The sequence below is a fragment of the Muscardinus avellanarius genome, assembly GCF_963383645.1.
Source record: "Muscardinus avellanarius genome assembly, chromosome: 21".
Lineage (NCBI taxonomy): Eukaryota > Metazoa > Chordata > Mammalia > Rodentia > Gliridae > Muscardinus > Muscardinus avellanarius.
This window is the reverse complement of record NC_137807.1, coordinates 18,308,993-18,329,447: the sequence shown is the minus strand read 5'-3', so window position 1 is coordinate 18,329,447 and position 20,455 is coordinate 18,308,993. Positions and strand designations below refer to the sequence as shown.

The following is a 20,455-nucleotide window of genomic DNA, read 5'->3' as shown; positions in this document are numbered from 1 at the left end:
TTTCATACCAGTAACTACCTCATTGAAATTGTGGGTGTGCCGGGCGTGGTGGCACATGCTTGTAATCCCAGCGCTTGGGAGGCTGAGACAAGAGGATCGCACGGGTTCGAAGCCAGCCTCAGCTACTTCAAAATTACTACTTAGTGAGGCTCTCAGCAACTTAGTGAGACCCTGTTTCCAAATAAAATATAAAATAGATCTGAGAGTATAGCCCAGAGGTAGAAAGCCCCTGGGTTCCACCCCCCCAGTACCACACACACACAAAGTAAAATAGGGCTGGGGGGTGTAGCTCAGAGGTAGAATGCCTCTGGGTTCCATCCCTACTACCACAAAAAGAAAATTGTGGGTGTATGTATCATTTAGTAATTAGCTTCCAGATCAAAGTGTAAAACCTCCATCATGCCCCACCACCCTCTCTCCCTGCGAGAATGAGGAAGAGGCAGATGAGGGGGTATTCTTCCTGCCTGGACATACCATCCTTCGTGGAGCATTGGTCCCAAAGCCTGCTTCGGGGAGGGAGGTCATTGACAGGCACTAATCAAAAGAATCCTGTGTCAAAAAAAAAAGTTTAGGATGCTGGGTGAGGAGGGAGCAGTCACGGGTGGCTCTAGAACATGCAGCATCTCCTAAAGGACACCGACCAGGAAGAGCTGTCGTCCTCTTGGCGCACTTTGAGCAAGGTCATATAGAGGCATGAGATTAGTGATCGCAGTTTTTTTGGGGGGTGGTACTGGGGTTCCTGGAAGCCCTTCTACCTCCAGGTTACACTCCCAGACCTATTTTTATATATTTTTTTATTTGAAGACAGGGTCTCTGAAGCCAGTGCGGCTGGCTTCAAACCTGCGCGATCCTCCTGTCTCTGCCTCCCAAGCGTGGGGATTACAAGCGTGCGCCACCACACCCAGCTGATCTCAGTTTTTTAACCCACTTAATCTTGGAACTTGACACTGACTCCCTAGTGACCCCCACCTCCAGAGACGTCTCTGCTGGCACAACAGGCAGCAGGCGTGCTCTGAGACGACAAAGGTCTGTGCCCGGCTTGCTCTTCACTGCTCCTGTCCCCAGGGCCTAGCACTAGTGACTGGTTAATAACTATTCTTGAAAAACTCAATTAATAAGTGATAATGCAAGAAGAATTAACTGCGTTAATGGGTGAGTATGAACCGTGCCCATGGTGATCTGCCTTGCTAGGCGTTGTGGGACGCACAAACGTGGTCTGTGAGATCTACCTCGTGGCTTCTCAGACTCTCTGAGACTCCAGGGATATGCCTGGCACCCAGGCAGGGTATGTGCTTTATGGGCTGTCTGTATCCTTTCACTCCCAGGGCCACTCAACTATTTTGAGGGCACATACTGCCAAACTGAGTACAATCTGAAAATGTGGGTGTCCCCCTTGCTGCTTGCCAAGGGGATAGTCATTAAATAAGTTCCGGTACAGCCATAGAGTGGAGTTGTATATGTAGCAGCTGAGGAGAATGAAAAATTTTCCACATTAGCCAGGCGTGGTGGGCACGCTTATAATCCCAGCATTCGGGAGGCTGAGACCGGAGGATCACGGTTCACAGCCAGCCTCAGCTACTACTTTGCAGGGCCCTTTGCAACTCAGTGAGACCCTGTTTCAAAATAAAGAATAAAAAATAGGGCTGGGATGGAGCTTAGAGGTGGAATGCCCCTGGGGTCCATTCCCAATACTGCAAAAAAAAAAAAAAAATCCCACATTAATTGCTGAGTTACAGGAGAAAATAGCAGGGCATGGAACTGTTTGTATACATCCTATTTATTTATTTACTTATTGTTTTCGGTACTGGGGAGGCAACTCAAGGGCATCATATCTCCAAGCTACACCTCCAGCCCTATTTTTTATTCTTTGTTTTGAAACAGGATCTCACTGAGTTGCAGAGGGCCTAAGTAGCTGAGGCTGTCTATGAACTGCGATCCCCTTGTCTCGGCCTCCCAAATGCTGGGATTACAAGCGTGCACCACCACTCCCAGCTCTTATCATATTTTTGATCCTGGAGGTTGAACCCAAAGACGTTCTATCTCCAGATACACCCCCAACCCTATTTTGTGTGTGTTATTCTGGGGATTGTACCCAGGACATTTTACCTCCAAGCTGTACCCCCCACTGCCGTTGTTTTGAAACAGGGTCTCACTAGATTGAGAGTCTCACTACTTGCTGAAGCTGTCCTCCAACTTGGGACCCTCCTGTCTCAGCCTCCCAAGTACTGGGATTACAAGCATGCGCCACCACGCCCGGCTCTGTTTTATTTTTGAAACAGGATCTTGCTAAGTTGCTAAAGGGCCTCATCAAGTTCCTGAAGCTAGCCTCCAACCTGCCGTCGTCCCAGCTCAGCTCCAAGGACTGGGATTGAATTAAAGGAGACTGTCGGCAGCCTAGTGAGACCCTATCGTATTGTATTTTATTTTCAAAAAATATAATAGCCTGGCATGATGGCACACGCTTGTAATCCCAGCACTTAGGAGGCTGAGACCAGGAGGATGGCTCAGGTTCAAAGCCAGCTTCAGCTACTTAGGCTCTCAGCAACTTAGTGAGACCCTGTTTTCTTTTTTGTTGTTTTTTGTGGTACTGGGCTTCCTGGAAACCCTACCCTACTACCTCCGGGCTACACCCCCAGACCTATTTTTATATTTTTTTATTTGGAAACAGGGTCTCTTAAGCCAGAGGCTGGTTTCGAACCTGCGCGAACCTCCTGTCTCCGCCTCCCAAGCGTAAGGATTACAAGCGTGCGCCACCACGCCCGGCAAGACCCTGTTTTCAAATAACACATAAAATGGGTCTAGCAGTATAGCCCTGAGGTAGAAAGCCCCTGGGTTCCACCCCCAGTACATAAAATAGTGGGGGTGTGGTTCAGAGGTAGAATGCCCCAGGGTTCAATTCCCACTAACACACACACACACACACACACACACACACACACACACAGTACTACTCACCACCACTACACCACCCACACTCGCCCCCAAATACCCCCCACCCCCGCCAAACTATAAGGGATCAGTGGAACCCAGGGACTTTTCTACCTCCAGGCTACACCCCCAAACCTATTTTATACTTTATTTGGAAACAGGGTCTCACTAAGTTGCTGAGAGCCTCACTAAGTAAGTAGCTGAGGCTGGCTTTTGAACCTGAGCCATCCTCCTATCTCAGCCTCCCAAGCGCTGGGATTACAAGCATGCGCCAGCTGGGTGTGATAATGCACACTTTTAATCCCAGTACTCGGGAGACTGAGACAGGAAGATTACAGGTTTGGCCAGCCTCGGCAATTTAGCAAGCCCCTTCACAACTTAGTGAAACCTGTTTCGACATAAAAAATAAAATAGAAGCCGGGTGTGGTAGTGGATGCTTGTCATCCCAGCATTTGGGAGGTGGAGACAGGGGGATCGCAGTTCACAGCCAGCCTCCGCTACTACTTAGTGAGACCCTTTGGAACTCAGTGAGACCCTGTTTCAAACTAAAGAATCAAAATAGGGCTTGGGGGATCACTCGGAGATAGAATCCCCCTGGGTTCCATCCCCAGTACCACAAAACATAAAATAGGGCTGGGGTGTAGCTCAGAGGTAGAATGCCGCTAGGTACAATCCTCAGAATTGCGCATACCTGTAATTCCAGTAGGAGGATCACAGGTTCAAAGCCAGCCTCAGCAACTTAGTGAGGCTCTTAGCAATTTAGCAAGACCCTGTTTCCAAATAAAGTAGGACTAGAGGTGCAGCTCAAAGGTAGAGTACCCCTTGGTTCAGTCTTCAGCACCCTCAAAAAATCTTTTATTGTAGCCGGGCGCGGTGGCGCACACTTGTAATCCCTCACTTGGGAGGCGGAGACAGGAGGATTGCCCGCAGGTTCGAAGCCAGCCTCGCTGGTTTAAGAGACCCTGTTTCCAAATAAAAATATAAAATAGGTCTGGGAGTGTAGCCCGGAGGTAGAGGGGTTTCCAGGAACCCCCAGTACCACCAAAATATATATGTATATGTATTTTATTGTAAAGATTTACAATCAGACCGGGGCATGGTGGTGTACACTTGTAATCCCAGCATTTGGAAGGCTGAGACTGGAGGATCACGGTTCGAGGACAGCCTCAGCTAATGTTTAGTGAGGCCCTTTGCAACTCAGTGAGACCCTGTTTTAAAGTAAAGAATAAAAAGAAAAATAGGGCTGGGGGTGTAGCTCGGAGATAGAAGCTCCTGGGTTCTATCCCCAGCACTGCAAAAAAAAAAAAAAAAAAAAAAAAAAAGACTTACAATCTGGATTGTAATTCAGTGGTAGAGCATTTGCCTAGAAAGCAATGGAGCCGTGGGCTTAATCCCCAGCACCACAAAAACCAAGAAAACATACTTTTAGGCCTGTCCGGGTCATGCCTCATCTGGACCCTCCAACCCCTTGAGACTTTCACGTTTCTGGAAGCCTGAGGAGGCCACGTGGCTGAGCAGCCTCCTAGAGGCACCTTCCCAGGAAGGCATCCCCAGCCTTTCATCCTGCTGCTGCCGGGCTCCAGGTGCACCAGCATCAAAGCGGGAGGGACCGGTGCTCCCTGTCAGGACGGATCTGAAGGCACATTCCCCACGGTGCCGTTTGAAATGCCTGATCACGGAACGAAAGCCAGGTGAAGGAGCAAGAGGCCCGTTGATTTCCCCATCTGAGGAAGGTGTTTGCGCAGAACACTGGGACACCTGCCACCTGTGCAGAAAACACACCTACGTAGCTGCCTCTGGGCTTCACAAGGGTCGGCCTCACAGCGAGGTCTGCGAGCGTAATGGAGATTGCCACCTTGCTGCACCCTTGAAGTCTGCCACCCGGGGGGCATCCTCTTGCTGGAGGAGGTGGCAGAGCCATGGCTGTTCTTAGTCACCCTGGAGGAGTGGCCAAGACTGGGAACTGCCAGGGATCATAGCATAATGACAGACACCTGCCTCCTTTGATTTTTTTTTTTTTTTTTTTTTTTTTTTTTTTTGCGGGTCTGGGTATGGAACCCAGGGGCATTTAACCTCCGAGCTATACCCCCTGCCCTATTTTTTATTCTTTATTTTGAAACCGGGTCTCACTGAGTTGCGGAGGACCTCACTAAGTAGCTGAGGCTGTCCGCGAACCGCCATCCTCCCGGCTCAGCCTCCCAAATGCTGGGATTACAAGTGTGCCCACCACGCCCGGCTTGACACCTGCCTCCTTTTACAGACGATGGAACTGAAGTTGGGGCTGAAAGAGTCAGTAGCTTGCCCAGGAACAGCTCCCGGATTGATTGACTTCTCGCTCCTAGCACAGCCCTCTGTCAGTGAAACCGAGACTTTATTATTTTTTTATTTTTTGGTGGTACTGGGATTCCTGGAAGCCCTTCTACCTCCAGGCTACACTCCCAGACCTATTTTTATACTTTATTTGGAAACAGGGTCTCTTAAGCCAGCATGGCTGGCTTCGAACCTGCGCGATCCTCCTGTCTCCGCCTCCCAGGCGCGGGGATGACAAGCGTGCGCCACCACGCCCGGCGAAACCGAGACTTTCATACAGTGAATCTCAAAAAAAAAGTCTTTTAAATCTCTTTTTTAACCACCAATCCGTTTGCAGCAGTGACGCTTTCCAGCATCCACAGCTGTGTGGTGTGCATCCGGCTCCTGGCCCTGGGTGGGGGGCGGCGGGCCCCGGCTGGACCCGCAGGTCCGGGAGCCCCGCGCTGGCCAGGGAGGAGCAGGGCCTTGGTGCTGCCTGCTGTGGCCTCGGGCCGGGCAGGGGGCCGCAGAGGCGCCCCAGGCCCAAGGAGCTGGGTCTCCGGGACGCAGCAGAGGGGGCCGCCCGAGCCCGAGGAAGACACTGATGGAAACGGATGTACAACAAAGACAGATCTTGCACAGCACCCTAGGGTGCCAGAGCTTCTCAGACGAGGAACTTGCCGCATCCCAAGCTTGTGGCTGAAGCTGATGTTGGTCCTGCTTGTTAGGTACAAAGCGCAGCAAGTTGGCTTAAAAAGCTACGTGGTGAGGCTGCCCTCTAGTGGCCCAGCGGAGTCATGAGTCTGGCCACATTCTCGTCACCCATGTTCAGAGTGGCGATGCCTATGGAAGGAAATCAGATCTTATTTTTTCTCAAGCCCTCATGCCTGCGGTAACTCTGTTGACCTCTTAACGCCAGCCATTATGTGCCCATCGTATCACAGGCTGGGTTTTGTGTTTTATTTCCTCCCACACTTTTTAGAGGATTTAGTTCCCAAACGAAATTCTCGCTCCTAAAAGCAAGAGCCTGCCTTCGTGTTCTTCCTCTGCTCCTGCCCTGTCGTCCACTTGGCCAGACATGAAATTAGGAGGTTCACTGGAATGGAAAGGAATCTATCCCCAGCCCCACCCCCAAAAAAGAATCCGTCACCTCTCATTTGTCTCTAACCGTCTAATCTCGCCTCTCTGCTCGGTAGTTCTCCAAGTGGTTGAATCATCCGAATCCCTCAGAAAGCTGCTAGGCCTCGGTTTCCTGGGCCCACTCCAGCCCTGCTGAATCAGTCGCTGTGGTCGGAGCCAGGAAATCTGCTTTACAAACTTCCCAAGTGGTTTCTGATGTGCCGCCAGGTTTGGCAGCCAACTGCTCCAAGTCCCTGTGTACAATCATTCCCCGGTGTTTCCCCCGACAGTGTCTCCAGAGGTCTTCAGCTGGTGTCACTTATTAAAACTGACCATTCTGAGATTCATTCAGAAATAACATGCCATTCCAACTAGGTGACAGGGGAAGAAAGAAAGGACCACAGAGACAGACCAAAGGCCTTTGCCTTGGCTGCCGGGGCTTTTGTGTTCGTAGAAGAAAACACTGAAACTAACGTCTCTATGCAGCTTGTTGATCTGTAAGTGTTCATGTTTGGGCTGGGTAGGGAGACAGAGGCCCACTGGGTACCTAGTCTCCTAGTTTTACCTATTAGAAGTCAGTTTGGAGCCGGACGTGGTGGCGCACGCTTGTAATCCCCGCGCTTGGGAGGCTGAGACAGGAGGATCACACGGGTTCGAAGCCAGCCTCAGCTACTTAGTGAGGCCCTCAGCACCTTAGTGAGACCCTGTTTCCAAATAAAATATAAAAAAGGTCTGGAAGTATAGCTCGGAGGTAGAAAGCCTCTGGGTTCCACCCCTAGTACCACCAAAAAACAAAAAAAGTCAGTTTGGTTCTCGAGATAACCGTGTAAGGTAGGTGGCATTGTTTCCCTGCCCCCTTTTTATGGTTCTGGAGATTGAATCCCAGCCCCATTATTTTTTTGAAGCAGGTCTCACTCCATTAATGAGTCTCACTGCTTGCTGAGGCTGCCCTAAAACCTTTGATCCTTCTGTCTCAGCCTTCCAAGTACTGGGATTACAGGCGTGTGCCTTCATGCACGGCTCTCCCCTTTTTACAAATGAGAATGTTGAGGCTTAAGAAAGTTGAATGCCAAGCGTGGTGGCTCATGCTTGTAATCCCTGTACTTGGGAGGGTGAGACAGGAGGATCGCAGGTTCAAGGCCAGCTTCAGCAACTTAGGCCCGCTGCAACCTTTCAAGACCCTATTTCAAAATAAAGAATAACATGGGGCTGGAAGCATAGCTCAGAGGTAGAATATTCCCAGGTTCAGTCCCCAGTACCACAAAGAAGAAGAAGAAGAATAGTTATTTAGTTGGGTAACTTGCCCAAAGTCACATCAGTTAGTTATTGTCAGTCTACATTTGAATACAAGTTTGTTTCCAAGGCTGGCCTTGGTAAGGTTAGAGTACCAGAGTTACCAACCCGCTCTTTTTTTCTCCTCCAGGCCAAGCGCGCAGTGCAGCGGGGAGCTACTGCAGTTATCTTTGATGTGTCTGAAAACCCAGAAGCCATCGACCAGGTAAACGGGACGGGCTAAGCCTACATCCCCAAGAGAAGCGTCAGCTACCACAGGGGAGCTCACCTGGCCCACTCACGATCCTGGCACCCGCCTCTGGGCCTTTGCACTTGCCCACTGGAGTTAGATGTGTATGAAGCACATCAGACCTGAGGGAGGCGCGTTGGAAGGGCTAAGCACCAGGGGGTTGGGGGTCACAGGCATTTTCAAAGACCCTTTAGGGAGCCACGTTTGGTGGCGCACGCTTGTCATCACAGCATTTGGGAAGCCAAGACGGGAGGATCCGGGTTCGCAGCCAGGCCCAGCTACTTAGTGAGGCCCTCCGCAACATAGTGAGACCCCATTTCAAAATGAAGAATACAAGCTTGGCGTGGTGGCGCACGCTTGTCATCCCAGCATTTGGAAGGCTGAGACAGGAGGATCTAGGTTCACGGATATCCTCAGCTACTTCGTGAGGCCCTTTGCAACTCAGTGAGGCCTTGTTTCAAAATAAAGAGTAAAAAAATAGGCTGGATATAGCTTAGAGGTAGAATGCCCCTGGGTTCCATACCCAGAACTGAGGGGGGTGGGGGTGATCCATCAGGGCCTCCAGGCTGCCCAGCCTTATGCAACAGGCATCATCCTCGGCCCATCCCATCCAGGACCCCCACAGCCGTGGTGCTCAGCGATTGCAGAGATTCCCAGACAGGGATTTCGTGGGGTATTTTTTCCCTCTAGCCTTTTTCTCTTACTGCTTGCTGGTTGGTGCCGGGGGTGGAGCCCAGAGCCTTGTGCATATGAGGCGAGCACTCTGCCCTGAGTCGCATCCTCAGGGCCTTCTCTCCTTCCTCAGCTAAACCAGGGCTCCGAAGACCCCCTCAAGAGGCCAGTGGTGTACGTGAAGGGCGCAGACGCCATCAAGCTGATGAACATTGTCAACAAGCAGAAGGTGGCTCGAGCCAGGATCCAGCACCGCCCTCCTCGAGTGAGCACCCATGCCGGCGCGTAGCCGCGGCCTCTGTTTCGTGGGCTTTGTGCTTTCACCTCTGTCCGCTTTCTTCTGAAATGCCAGTGCCCCAGGTTCCTTTAGGGAACCATATTCCTTTCGCCCACTTCTCTTATAGAGATGGAGAAAATCTTTCCAGAAATAGATGGCTGCTGCAGAGACGTCTTCGGCCTCTTCCTTGTAGCACTCCCTCCTGCTGACCTCGGCCTTCCTCCTTCCCTTCCCATCTTCCTCTGAGAGCCAAACTGAGGGGCAGAGGAACACCCAGTACTGGGGTTCCCAGCTCTCCCTCCCTCCCTCCATGTGATCTGGGCACTAGTGACAAAGCCCACACGGCCTTCTTCCCGTAAGGAGAATTGCCTTCATGCAAGTCCCCAACTCTCAGCTGAGTCAGGACAAGTTAGGTTGCAACTGGGATTGCCTTTCATGGACAGTCAGCAGCACTCGGGCTTCTTTTCAGTGTGTCGAAGGGACCCTGCTTGTTGTTAATTCTCATCCATCCGGCATCTTCTGCCCCCTTCCAGCTGAAATACTCTAGGGACCTGGGGCTGGGTCCTCCTTAAAATTCCTTTCCTCCTCTCCACAGGTGGAGGGGTGATGCTTCTTTTGCGTGTGCGAGGCATCCCATTAGCATAGCTCTGCTACGGGCTAAACACACGTCCTGAGGGAGGCGTCTTCAAGTGGTAGAGACCACGTGCTGTGGGGGGAAAGATAGCCAAAACTAGAGGGATTTTGCAGAACTGACTTACTGGCTTCTTTTTAAAGGAAAAAGGCGGCTTTGGTAAATATGACTCACTGTAGTGGAAGCTGGTGTTTGTGGAAGCAGCGTACAGTTTTCTGAGTTGTTGTAAACCGTTAATTATACGGTTAGTAATCACTGTTCCCTCAAAACATGACACTCACTCCTTTGTCCCATAAATGGGATTATTTGTGTTTATTTGGAGGTGCCTTTCTTACTGGTTACAGCAAACTTTGCGCTCTTCCACGGGGATGGGGACTGTCATGGGCTGTAGGAATCGAGTTCTGAGACCACTGCAGGCCTCCCCCGTTACAGCAAGAGCACTACCTGGGCCGGGAGAGCACGTGTGTGCGGATGAGCGGAAGGCCAGGCGTTCCCTGCACTGGGGGAGGGGGAGCCCGTCCTTCTCCTGACCGGGGCTGACAGCCTGTGCGCCCGTTGCCAGGCTGCAGACAGGCTTTGACTCATTGTGCTTGTGTTCTTTTCAAGCAACCCACCGAGTACTTCGACATGGGAATTTTCCTGGCTTTCTTCGTCGTTGTCTCCTTGGTCTGCCTCATCCTCCTCGTCAAAATCAAGCTGAAGCAGCGACGCAGCCAGGTAACCCTCCAGAGCGGCTGAGAACATGGGCCCTGTTGCTGGTAAAAGCCAGGGCTTGGTCTGCCTCCTGCATGGGCCTGAGCTCCCAGCCCGTAGCCGAGAAAGAGGCAGGCTTTCCGCACAGTGCCTTTACTGTCCCATAACGGCCAGGCCCACAAAGGCCCAGCCTGGGGATGTTTCCGGCTAGGTGTTTAGAGTAAATGTTTAAAGAAATGTTTCCCTAGAGCCTTGCTTCCCAAACAAATCTGGGCACCCTCAGCACCTGGAAGCTGGGTGGAAATGCAGAGACCCAGGCCCAGCCCCACTTGCTGAATCCAGGCCTGCATCTCCCATGGTCTCTGGGTGATTCTTATAAACAGTGCAGCCACGGTGGCACTCCAGCCAGCATATTACCATGTGCTTCCGGAAAAGATTTGGGTGTGAGGGGTGGCAGAGGACAGGCAAGAATGGACTCAGATGTGTGGCACTGGAATGCCTGAGACAGCCGGGGCGTGGTGGTGCACGCTTGTAATCCCTGCATTTGAGAGGCTGAGACAGGAGGATCACAGTTCACAGACAGCCTCAGCTACTTAGTGAGGCCCTTTGCAACTCAGTGAGACCGCTTCAAAATCCAGAATAAAAAAATAGGGCTGGGGGTGTAGCTCAGAGATAGAATGCCCCTGGGTCCCATCCCTAGTGCCACCAAAAAAAAAAAAAAAAAAAAATGCCCCAAGAGAGAGATGGTGGCGATGAAGGGCGTCCCAACAGAGCCAGGCGGATGCTCACAGACTCACAGGCACTGGCTGCCTCACTCACCCTCACAGCTCCCTCAACATAGAGGAGAAGCCTTTGGCATACAGGGGTCTGTCAACTCAGAGCCTTACAGAGCTGAGAAGCCGCAGGGCCAGGGAACTGAAGAAGACACTGCCTTCACCATGAGGGTGAGACCTCGGCTAGTGCCGCCACTCTAGGGAGTCTAGGCTGATGGCATGGGCACGACAGGCCAAGTTTTGAGTGATGTCTCAAAAGTCTGTTCTAGGTGCCTATCCCAGGACACCTGGTGCCGGGGCCCTGAGGGTGGCTACCACCATGAGTATGCACCAGCTCTTAACACTGCCCCTGTTCTGCCGTGCAGAATTCCATGAACAGGCTGGCCGTGCAGGCTCTGGAGAAGATGGAAACCAGAAAGTTCAACTCTAAGAGCAAGGGGCGCCGGGAGGGGAGCTGTGGGGCCCTGGACACCCTCAGCAGCAGTTCCACGTCCGACTGTGCCATCTGCCTGGAGAAATACATTGATGGAGAGGTAGTGGCAGATGCAGGGCCTGTCTGGGTCTGGGGGAGGGGTGGACAGGTCGGGGGAGGCACCGGGGTCTGCAGTGGCCTAGGGGCTGCAACAGCCAGGTTCTAGGGCATGCTTAAGACAGCCTAACCATTTCCCCAGGGGGGAGGGAGAGAGAGTGCAGTGCTCTCCCGATGATCCAGCTGAATGCAGGCAATTTCATAAGCTGACCAGAAATAGAAAGTAGGAGGCTGAGACCAGAGGATCACAGCTTCAAGGACAGCCTCAGCAAGTAGTAAGACTCTCTTCAATCTAGCAAGACCATGTTTCCAAAAAAGAAGTAAAATCGGGCTGGGGAATGTAGCTCGAACGTAGAATGCTTCTGAGTTTCAATCCCCTGCACCACGAAAAAAGAGAAAGAAAAAGAAATTGGGCCAGAAAATGTCTGGTTTTAAGATGGTTCAGAACCAGGTGCATTATAGGATTGCAGGCGCATTCCTAGAATCAGTACTTTGAGAAGCTGAGACAGGAGGATCACAGGTTTGAAGGTAGCCTCAGCAACTTAGCAAGACCCTGTTTCAAAATGAAATAAATAAAGAGTTGGGGTGTAGCTCAGAGATAGAATGCCCCTAAGTTCAGTCCACAGTACCAAAAGAAAAAAGAGAGAAAGAGAGGGTACATTCATTTCGAGTCACCCCCCATGCCATTTTGGCATGGGGCTGTATTTTTATTTTCTGTATTTCTATCTTTCTAATAAACTTCTTTAAATCTTTAAAAAAAAAAAAAAGAGAGAGAGAGAGAAAGAGAACGTTCACACATATTGCCTTTAGAATCTCTTCTGAAACCTCTTAATACTTGACATAGTATTTTTTACAAAGGGACAAGGATTTTTTTCTTACAGGTGTTTATTTTGAAAGTTTCAAACCTTCAGAAAAGTTGTGAGGGTGGCACGATGAGCGACATACGTTATTCACTTAGAATCACCCTCGTTAACACATTGTTACCGCCATTCACTCGATGGATGGATGGATGGAGGATGCATGCATGCACGCACACAATGTGGGCGGGGAGCAAAGCCCTGACGTCACAGAACTGGAGACAGACTGTGGGCTTCTCTCCCTGGCTCAGTGGGTTCTAGCTTTGTGAACTGGAGCAGGAGGCTCCATTCCCTGTGCCTGCACTTCTGACACAGGCACAGGGCAGACTAGTACTCCAGGTGGTCACACAAAGGCTGCTTGAAAACGTGCAGGTGTGCCAGGCATGGTGGGACACAGGATCTCAGTACTTGGGAAGCTGAGATGGGAGGATTGCAGGTTTGAGAACAGCCTCGGCCTTCAGTAATTTAGCAAGAACCTGTTACATAAAAAAACAAAAAGGAAGCCAAGTGAGATGGCACACACTTGTAATCCTAGCACTTGGAGGATTGAGACCAGATGATCACAGTTCATGGACAGCCTCTGCAACTTAGTGAGACCCTATCTCAAAAAAAAAAAAAAAGAAAAAGAAAAGAAAGAAATTACAGGCGAATCCTCTTGGCATTCTGTCAGACAAGCTGTCTTAATTTGAACGTTACTATATCAGGATGGTCAGAAAAAGCAAAGTAAAATTGGCAGCCCCTGACCCCGTGCGCTCCCCTCAGTCTGTGTCCCCTTTCTCCCTTCCCAGGAGCTGCGAGTGATCCCCTGTACGCACCGGTTTCACAGGAAGTGTGTGGACCCATGGCTGCTGCAGCACCACACCTGCCCCCACTGTCGCCACAACATCATAGGTAACTGCCGCCCGTGCTCGCCAGTGCTGAACAGCCAGGCGAGCCCTGCCCGCCCAGGCCAGGAGCGGCAGGCTGGTGAGCAAGGCATCACACAGCGCTGCCTTCTGAACTGGAAGACAGCTGCCAGCCCTTCAGAAAGCTTGGCATTAAGAATCAAATCGCCCTGCAGCTCAGCATGGTGGTGCCTGCCTGTAATCCCAGTACTTGGGGAGGCTGAGGCAGGAGGATCACCGATTTGAAACCAGCCTCAGCAATTTAGTGAGACCCTTAGCACCCTAGTCAGACCCTGTTTCAAAAAATACATATATTTTTTAAGGGCTGGGGGGTGTAACTTGGTAGAATACCCTGGGGTTCAGTCCCCAGTACCACAAAAAGAAGAACAACCACCACCACCACCACCCTGAGGGGGCTGGAGTGTAAGCCAGCCATGGCTTGTCCGAACTTTCAGTTGGCAATTTTGCCCCCGCGGTTCCCTGGAGAAGGTTGGAATCATCCCCGCAGGGCCCATAGTTTCTTAACGTAGAAAAGGCTCCCAGATACGGTGCTTGCCGAGCACGGTTAAAGGCCTGAGCACCACACGTACACACTCCATCCCAAGCTCAAGGTTGGGCTTCACGTTAAATGGCGCCCTGGCCTTGGCAAAGTGCATGGCCTCCAGGTCTGAGGCCCCCTGTCTGTAGCAGGATGGCAGTAAGGATGCTCACCATGCCCATACCACAGGCTGGTTCACGGGCCCACGGAGATGCCCGGTGTTCAGTGGCTCACACCGCTGCTTCGCGTGGGGGAGGAGACACTTTGACCTTTGAGCCCTTCTTACTCTCTGTAGACTGGTGCGCGCAGAGCATGAGGTGCTAGACGGCCCTTCTGGGAGTGACCGCCTTTCACGCAGGAGGCAGGCTGGCCTCAGTTTGACAGCTTAGGATGTGGCGGGGTGTACGAACCGGCACCCTGGCCCATGGCCCAGCAGGCTGCTTGGGCCTCTGCTCTTCTATGCCTCTGGCCCCGATACCCGTATGCTCAGTCCTGCTCACCTGTTTCCTTTGCCTCTCCCCAGAACCAAAGGGAAACCCAGGAGCCGTGTGTGTGGAGACCAGCAGCCTTGCACGCAGCCGGCAGCAGAGGGTGACCCTGCCGGTACATTACCCTGGCCGTGTGCACAGGACCAACGCCATCCCAGCCTACCCCACGAGGACAAGCATGGACTCCCACGGGAACCCTGTCACGCTGCTCACCATGGACCGGCACGGGGAGCAGGGCCTCTATTCTCCACCGACCCCCACCTACATCCGCGGCTACCCGCCCCTGCACCTGGACCACACCCTGGCCACGCACCGCTGCAGCCTGGAGCACCGGGCCTTCTCACCCGCCCACCCCTTCCGCAGGCCCAAGTTCAGCGGCCGCAGCTTCTCCAAGGCAGCTTGCTTCTCCCAGTATGAGACTATGTACCAACACTACTACTTCCAGGGCCTCAGCTACCCGGAGCAAGAGGGCCAGCCCCCGCCCAGCCTCGCGCCCCGGAGCTCGTCCCGTGCCTTCACCCCCAGCGGCGGCGGCCTGCTCTTCCCCACCGTGGTGCACGTGGCCCCGCCCTCCCACCTGGAGAGCGGCAGCACCTCCAGCTTCAGCTGCTATCACGGCCACCGCTCCGTGTGCAGTGGCTACCTGGCCGACGGCCCGGGCAGTGACAGCAGCAGCAGCTCTGGCCAGTGCCACTGCTCCTCCAGTGACTCGGTGGTGGACTGCGCCGAGGTCAGCAACCAGGGCGTGTACGGGAGCTGCTCCACCTTCCGCAGCTCCCTCAGCAGTGACTACGACCCCTTCGTCTACCGCAGCCGGAGCCCCTGTCGCAGCAGCGAGGCCGGGGGCTCGGGCCGGGGGCCGGCCGGGGGCCTGGAGGGCTCCCCGCCACTGGAGGAGCTCCCGGCCGCACACGGCCACGGTGCTGAGCGGGGAGAGCCGTGGCCGGGCCCTGCCTCTCCCTCGGGGGACCAACTGTCCACCTGCAGCCTGGACATGAACTACAGCAGCAACTCCTCGCTGGAGCACAGGGGACCCAACAGCTCTACCTCAGAAGTGGGGCTTGAGGCCTCTCCCGGGGCCGCCCTGGACCTCAGGAGGACCTGGAAGAGGGGCCGGGAGGGGCCTTCGTGTGCCTGTTGCTGCGAGCCTCAGCCCCCCACCCCCGGCACAGGGGCGGCTGGCGGGGGCGGCTCCTTGTTCCTTGGGGCCTCCTTCCGTGAGGGCTGCGGTCCTGCGGAGGGTGATCCGCAGTCCGGGAGCTCCCAGGGCCTGTACGGCCTCCACCCAGACCATTTGCCCAGGACAGATGGGGCGAAATATGAGGGCCTGCCCTGCTGCTTCTATGAAGAGAAGCAGGTGGCCCGCGGCGGGGGTGGGGGCGGCGGCTGCTCCGAGGACTACTCGGTGAGCGTGCAGTACGCCCTCGCCGCGGAGCCCCCGCCCAGCTGCTGCCCAGGGGCCCGGGACCTGAGCCGGCGTATCCCCATCATTCCGGAGGACGCGGGCTGCGACCTGGGCCTGCCCCTAGACTGCCAAGGGGCCCGCAGCCCTGGCCCCTGGGGCGGGACCCTGGGTCTGGGCGCCCTGCGGCCCCACGGGGGCCTGGGAACGGCCTGGGATGAGGAGCAGGGTCCGTGCCACCCAGCCGAGGTGTCGTCGGGTGCCATCGGGGCCAGCCTCCCCAGCGTCTGCCAGGACACTCAGGAGTCAAGCACACCAGCCCCTGAAGGTACAGGTGAGAAGGGGAGAGGGAAGTGGGCCTTTCCTCCACCCTCTCCTGGATGACCTTTGAACACTGCCTGCCTGGTACCTTCCTCTGAATCCCAGACCCAGTGAGCCCGCTTTCCATGCCCTTGCTTGCAGTCTTGGCCACAGACACCCTTCAAGTCACACCCGCACATGCGCACACAGCACTCCCTTTATGACCTGCCATTACCTCTAGAATCTTGAAAACCCTCCAGCCATGGCCTGTCTGCTCTCTGCCATGTTTGTTGCTTTAGCTCCTGTGGCCTTTGACCTACCCCTCCAGCGGCCAAGCTCATTTCAGCCCAATTCCAGTCCGAATGCCCCTCCAGGCCACTGGCATCCTCCCCCACTGGCTTCTGGAGCCCCCCGAGCTGGCTGCTGTTGGAGGTCTGTGAGCTGGGAGAGGGGGCTCCCGGTGCCTGCCCCACGCGGTGTGCACCTCACTCAGTACACATGGCTTTTGTATGCCGTGTCATGTTCTCATGCCAGCTACAGCCTTCCAGAAGGCTCCGAGATGAGGCTGGCACCTCGGAGATAGTAGGGGTGTGTGTGTGTGTGTGTGTGTGTGTGTGTGTGTGTGTCCATCCCCTGAGAGTTGAACCAGGGTGTTCTACCCTGAGCTATACCCCCAGCCCTTTTTTATTTTTTATTTCAAAACAGGGTCTCACTAAGTTGCTGAGGTTGGCCTCAAACCTGCGATCTTGCTTCAGCCTCCCAAGTGCTGGGCTGACAGCTGTGTTCTAACAGACCGAGGCCCTCACAAAGAGGCTGAGCCTCAGCTTCTTATCATACACACAGTCATCCACCATCGTGAGCTGTCGCTTCCTCGGAGCCTGCCACAGCAGGGGATGGGCACTGTCTCCTTGTCTGGTGCCCAAGCTCGGTGCCAGCTCCCTCCCCTGATGACTTCTCGTTTCTCTCCCAGGAACAGAGTCTCACCCAGGAGGCGGCAGTGGCACGGGATCCTGAGCTCAGGAGGAACTCTAACCTGCAAAGTGGGAACTATACGGAGACTCCAAACTGACTTCCTTCAGAAAAGAAAAAAGAAAAAAATTTTTTTAGCTTTGACAAACACACAAACGTGGTAATAAAGAGAGCCCTCCTTCTCAACCCAAAATGTGAGCCGCCCGTGGCAAGCCCCGCCCCCATTAACAACCGACAGACAAAATTCTCTGAGTCCTTTGCCTCTTTTGATAACGTGATTCTTCTGTTTTGTAACGTGTGTGCTCGGGGTTCTGAGGTGTGTGGGATTGAGTTCTCTGCTTTTTTTTTTTAAGATATTATATGTAAATGTAAAGTTATTTAAATATATATTTTAAAGAACCCTAACCACCAACTTTTGCTAAAAAAGAAATCACTGCTGCATTGAATGAACCACACATGTGTAGATACTGTCGTCTCCCTGGAGGGAGCTCAGGCCTTCGTAAAGCTCAGGGCTACCCCTGCCTTAGAAGTGAACCAGAAACTTGAAGTAAAGCTAGCCAATAGGGTACAAACTCTGAGGAACAGTGAGCGCCGCCTCTTTCTCCTCGCCGTGGCAGATCAGAGGATACAAGCTGTCAGGTCTTCTCTTCACCCGCACCTTCAGCAGGCGGTGAGGATGGCAAGGGACAGGCCAGAAGGTCTGTGGTGCTGAGCGTCCTGGCGGCGCCATTGCTGCGCGCGCCCCAGGCTGGCGGGCGCTTCGCCCGGGCGCCTCGATCTGTCCCTTCAGCTCATCATCCCAATAAAACGAGACCTTGGCGGAGGCCCCAGTTACAAGAGGGCAGTGTCCCTGGGGTCCTCTGCCTGAACGCTGACCCCCACGCCCCTGGGGCAGGGAAGAGGAAGGTCTTCCTCCAGTGGTCCTGACTTTGCAATCCTTTGCAAATAGAGTTCGGGCTTCCTACTGCTGGCTGCAGAAATGGCTTGTGGGGGTGTATGGGGCACACACCCAGGAGGAATGTAGTTTTGTGGCCTTGGTGTCCAGTGGGGCCGGGGGAACATGCCTTCCACACACACAGCAGCACGCCACCCCCGGGGACGGGCTGGGGCCCGGGCCGCCTGTGTGCGTGTGTAGGGCGGCCCTGCCCCTCCCTGCTGCTTCCTCGGGCCGCCCTTGGGGGCGCTCTCCGACCCCACGGGGTGTGCACTGAGCTCCGTTTGATATTTCCCTATCCCATTCCCCCACGGAAGCACCGCTTCAGGGTCATTCAGCCCTCTGCCTTGTGGCTGACTCATCTCGCCTGCAAATGTCTACTATCCTGTCTACCTAATGCACTATTATGTATTGATTCTCCGTGAGACAGAGACTGTCACATAGTTTAGACCCAAAGGGTAGGTTTTTGTATCTTTTTCCAGCCATTTGTTAGTTTGTTTGTTTGTTTGTAGAGGAGGGAGAGTTTTTAAAACCCAAACCGTTTTGTTGTTTTAAATATATTTCATTTTTAAAAGGGAGAATCTATTTAAAACTACTTAAGATCAGGGACTGTCAGCCTTTTTGTCCAGTGTGCTTTTGCTCTTCCTCTCTTCCCCGTAGCGGACACTAATCGCCCCAGCCCTCGTGTCCACTCACCCCTCTGGTGGCGTTTGCTCACTCATCCAGCAGGTTTTTGTTGCCGTCTGAAAAAGTTTGGCCACGCGGGCTGTCAGGAGACCCTGCTGGGCCCTCCCTAGTCAGGCTCACAGGGAGTCAAGCATGTTTTGAATGAAATCTCACTGGATCTTTAAAACCCTAGCCTACGATGAGGAAATTGACTTGTTTCTAGCCAAGATTTGACAGGGAAAAGGAGGGGGGAAAAATTCCCAGCATCGAATGATCCAGCCATTTGTGGTGAGATTTGTCCTCCATCCCTAGGGTCCGGTCCCTTGGGGGCTGCCCTCCCGGGCTGTGCCCAGCACACCTGTTGGAGAGGTTGTGAGAAGCTGCCAAGCTGTTGACATGCGATCGGGGCCGCCTTTATTTCTGGGGCCAGGAGTAGCAGCTGCCGAGGACAACAGCTTGCATTACATGGCTTTCGGGAAAGGGAGGAGGCATGGCTTTTAACACGAACTGCAGAAAGCAGCTTGTCATTGTTGAGATTTTTTTGTTGTTGTTTGTGGTTTTGCTTTTTTGTTTTAATGCCTTTGAGTGCATATTATCTTCCTTGTCTGAAACTGTACCCCCCAAAGCGGCTTTCTTTAGCCTCGTCTGGAAAGCCACTCCTCAAAAGTCTTAAGTAATAAACAGATGAGTAGAGAATTTGGCTGCCGCCGGACCTGTTAAAAAAGCGCATCCGGTTTTCATTTAAAGAGTCATAACTGCAGACGACAAAAAAGAAGTGCATTTACTTTGTGATTTATAGATGGTAGAGAGAAATCTTAAAAACTGAAACGTCAACCATCGTCTTCCACATGTGGGTCAGGCCATCACACAGGAAGGTCACCAAAATAAAATAACCGATTTTCCCGTCTTATCACCATTTAAGTCAAGAGTGTCTTCTTCGAAGCTCTGGGACTCTGTTCATGGCGACGAGTACCTTTTTCAGTGGACTCTTGGTGGTACATGGTGGTTTTCTTGCCAGGGAGCTGGAGCAGCCCACTTTCCACTGGGAATCCCCAGGCCCCCAGGTCGGCCATGTCAGTGGGGCATGTGAGGCCTGGCCCCGGGGTAGAGGACAACGATGTAAACCGAAGAGTTCTAGAACCCGCTGGAAAGTGGAAGTTGGGCATTCTGACCAATGAGGCGCCGCCTTGTGGCCACAGCCCCAGGGCGCTGGTTTAGCGCCCGCCCCTCCCCTCTAGTGCAGGCCACTTTCCTAGGCTTCATCTGTGCCTCTGCTGGCCACTGGAGGCTCACACCGGACTAATGCTTTTAAAAATGAGGTCTAAAACAGAATTCCTAACCAAGAGAACTGTCCTTAAAACAACTGCCTTTTTTCTATTCTTTATAGAAACTATTGTGTTGGTCTAACGAGGCACTATTTTAAGAGTTTTTTTTTTAATTAATTTCTCCCATGGCACTTAAGAGAGATTTTTGTAAAGACTTTGCTGTAAAGATTTTGTAAGAAAATGGTCTAAGGGCTCTTTTTCCAACATTACCATTTTTTTAAAAAAATGTTTTAAAAGCTAGAAAACAACTTATGTATATTCTGTATATGTATAGCAGCACATTTCATTTATGGAAATATGTTCTCAGAATATTTATTTACTAATATATTTATCTTAAGCCATGTCTTATGTTTGAGTGTGACATTGTTGGAATAATCATTGGCGATGACTAACACGAGGCCCTGTAAATACATGATAATTGCACACGGATTTTACATATTTGCAGACCAAAAATGATTTAAAATGAGTTGTAGTCTTCTATGGTTTTGTAACAAATTGTACAAACGACTGTAAAAAAAAGAAATACAATTTTATCAAGCGTTCGTGTTGTGGCGCTGTGTCAGTTAAGGTCTCCGACTCCACCAAGAGGGGCTTTGCCTGGGCAGGCCAGTTCAGCTGCCCACGTCCTATATTTATGGGCACATGCATAGATATTCCTC

At 52.6% G+C, this 20,455-nt stretch overlaps 1 protein-coding gene across 1 annotated transcript in view; it reads left to right on the top strand.

The window, feature by feature from the left end:
* Positions 1–18,552, top strand: part of ZNRF3 (zinc and ring finger 3) — a gene marked incomplete at both ends in the record, with an annotated part of 170,991 nt that extends 152,439 nt beyond the window's left edge. Inside the window, 10 exons of the mRNA XM_080717792.1 lie at positions 7,760–7,834; positions 8,664–8,795; positions 10,045–10,155; positions 11,270–11,437; positions 13,079–13,181; positions 14,236–15,936; positions 16,231–16,334; positions 16,873–16,942; positions 17,399–17,541; positions 18,466–18,552. Of these exons, the coding sequence (XP_080573918.1) occupies positions 7,760–7,834; positions 8,664–8,795; positions 10,045–10,155; positions 11,270–11,437; positions 13,079–13,181; positions 14,236–15,936; positions 16,231–16,334; positions 16,873–16,942; positions 17,399–17,541; positions 18,466–18,552 (2,694 nt within the window). The remainder of the gene's footprint in view (positions 1–7,759; positions 7,835–8,663; positions 8,796–10,044; positions 10,156–11,269; positions 11,438–13,078; positions 13,182–14,235; positions 15,937–16,230; positions 16,335–16,872; positions 16,943–17,398; positions 17,542–18,465) is intronic.
* Positions 18,553–20,455: the final 1,903 nt, after the last annotated feature.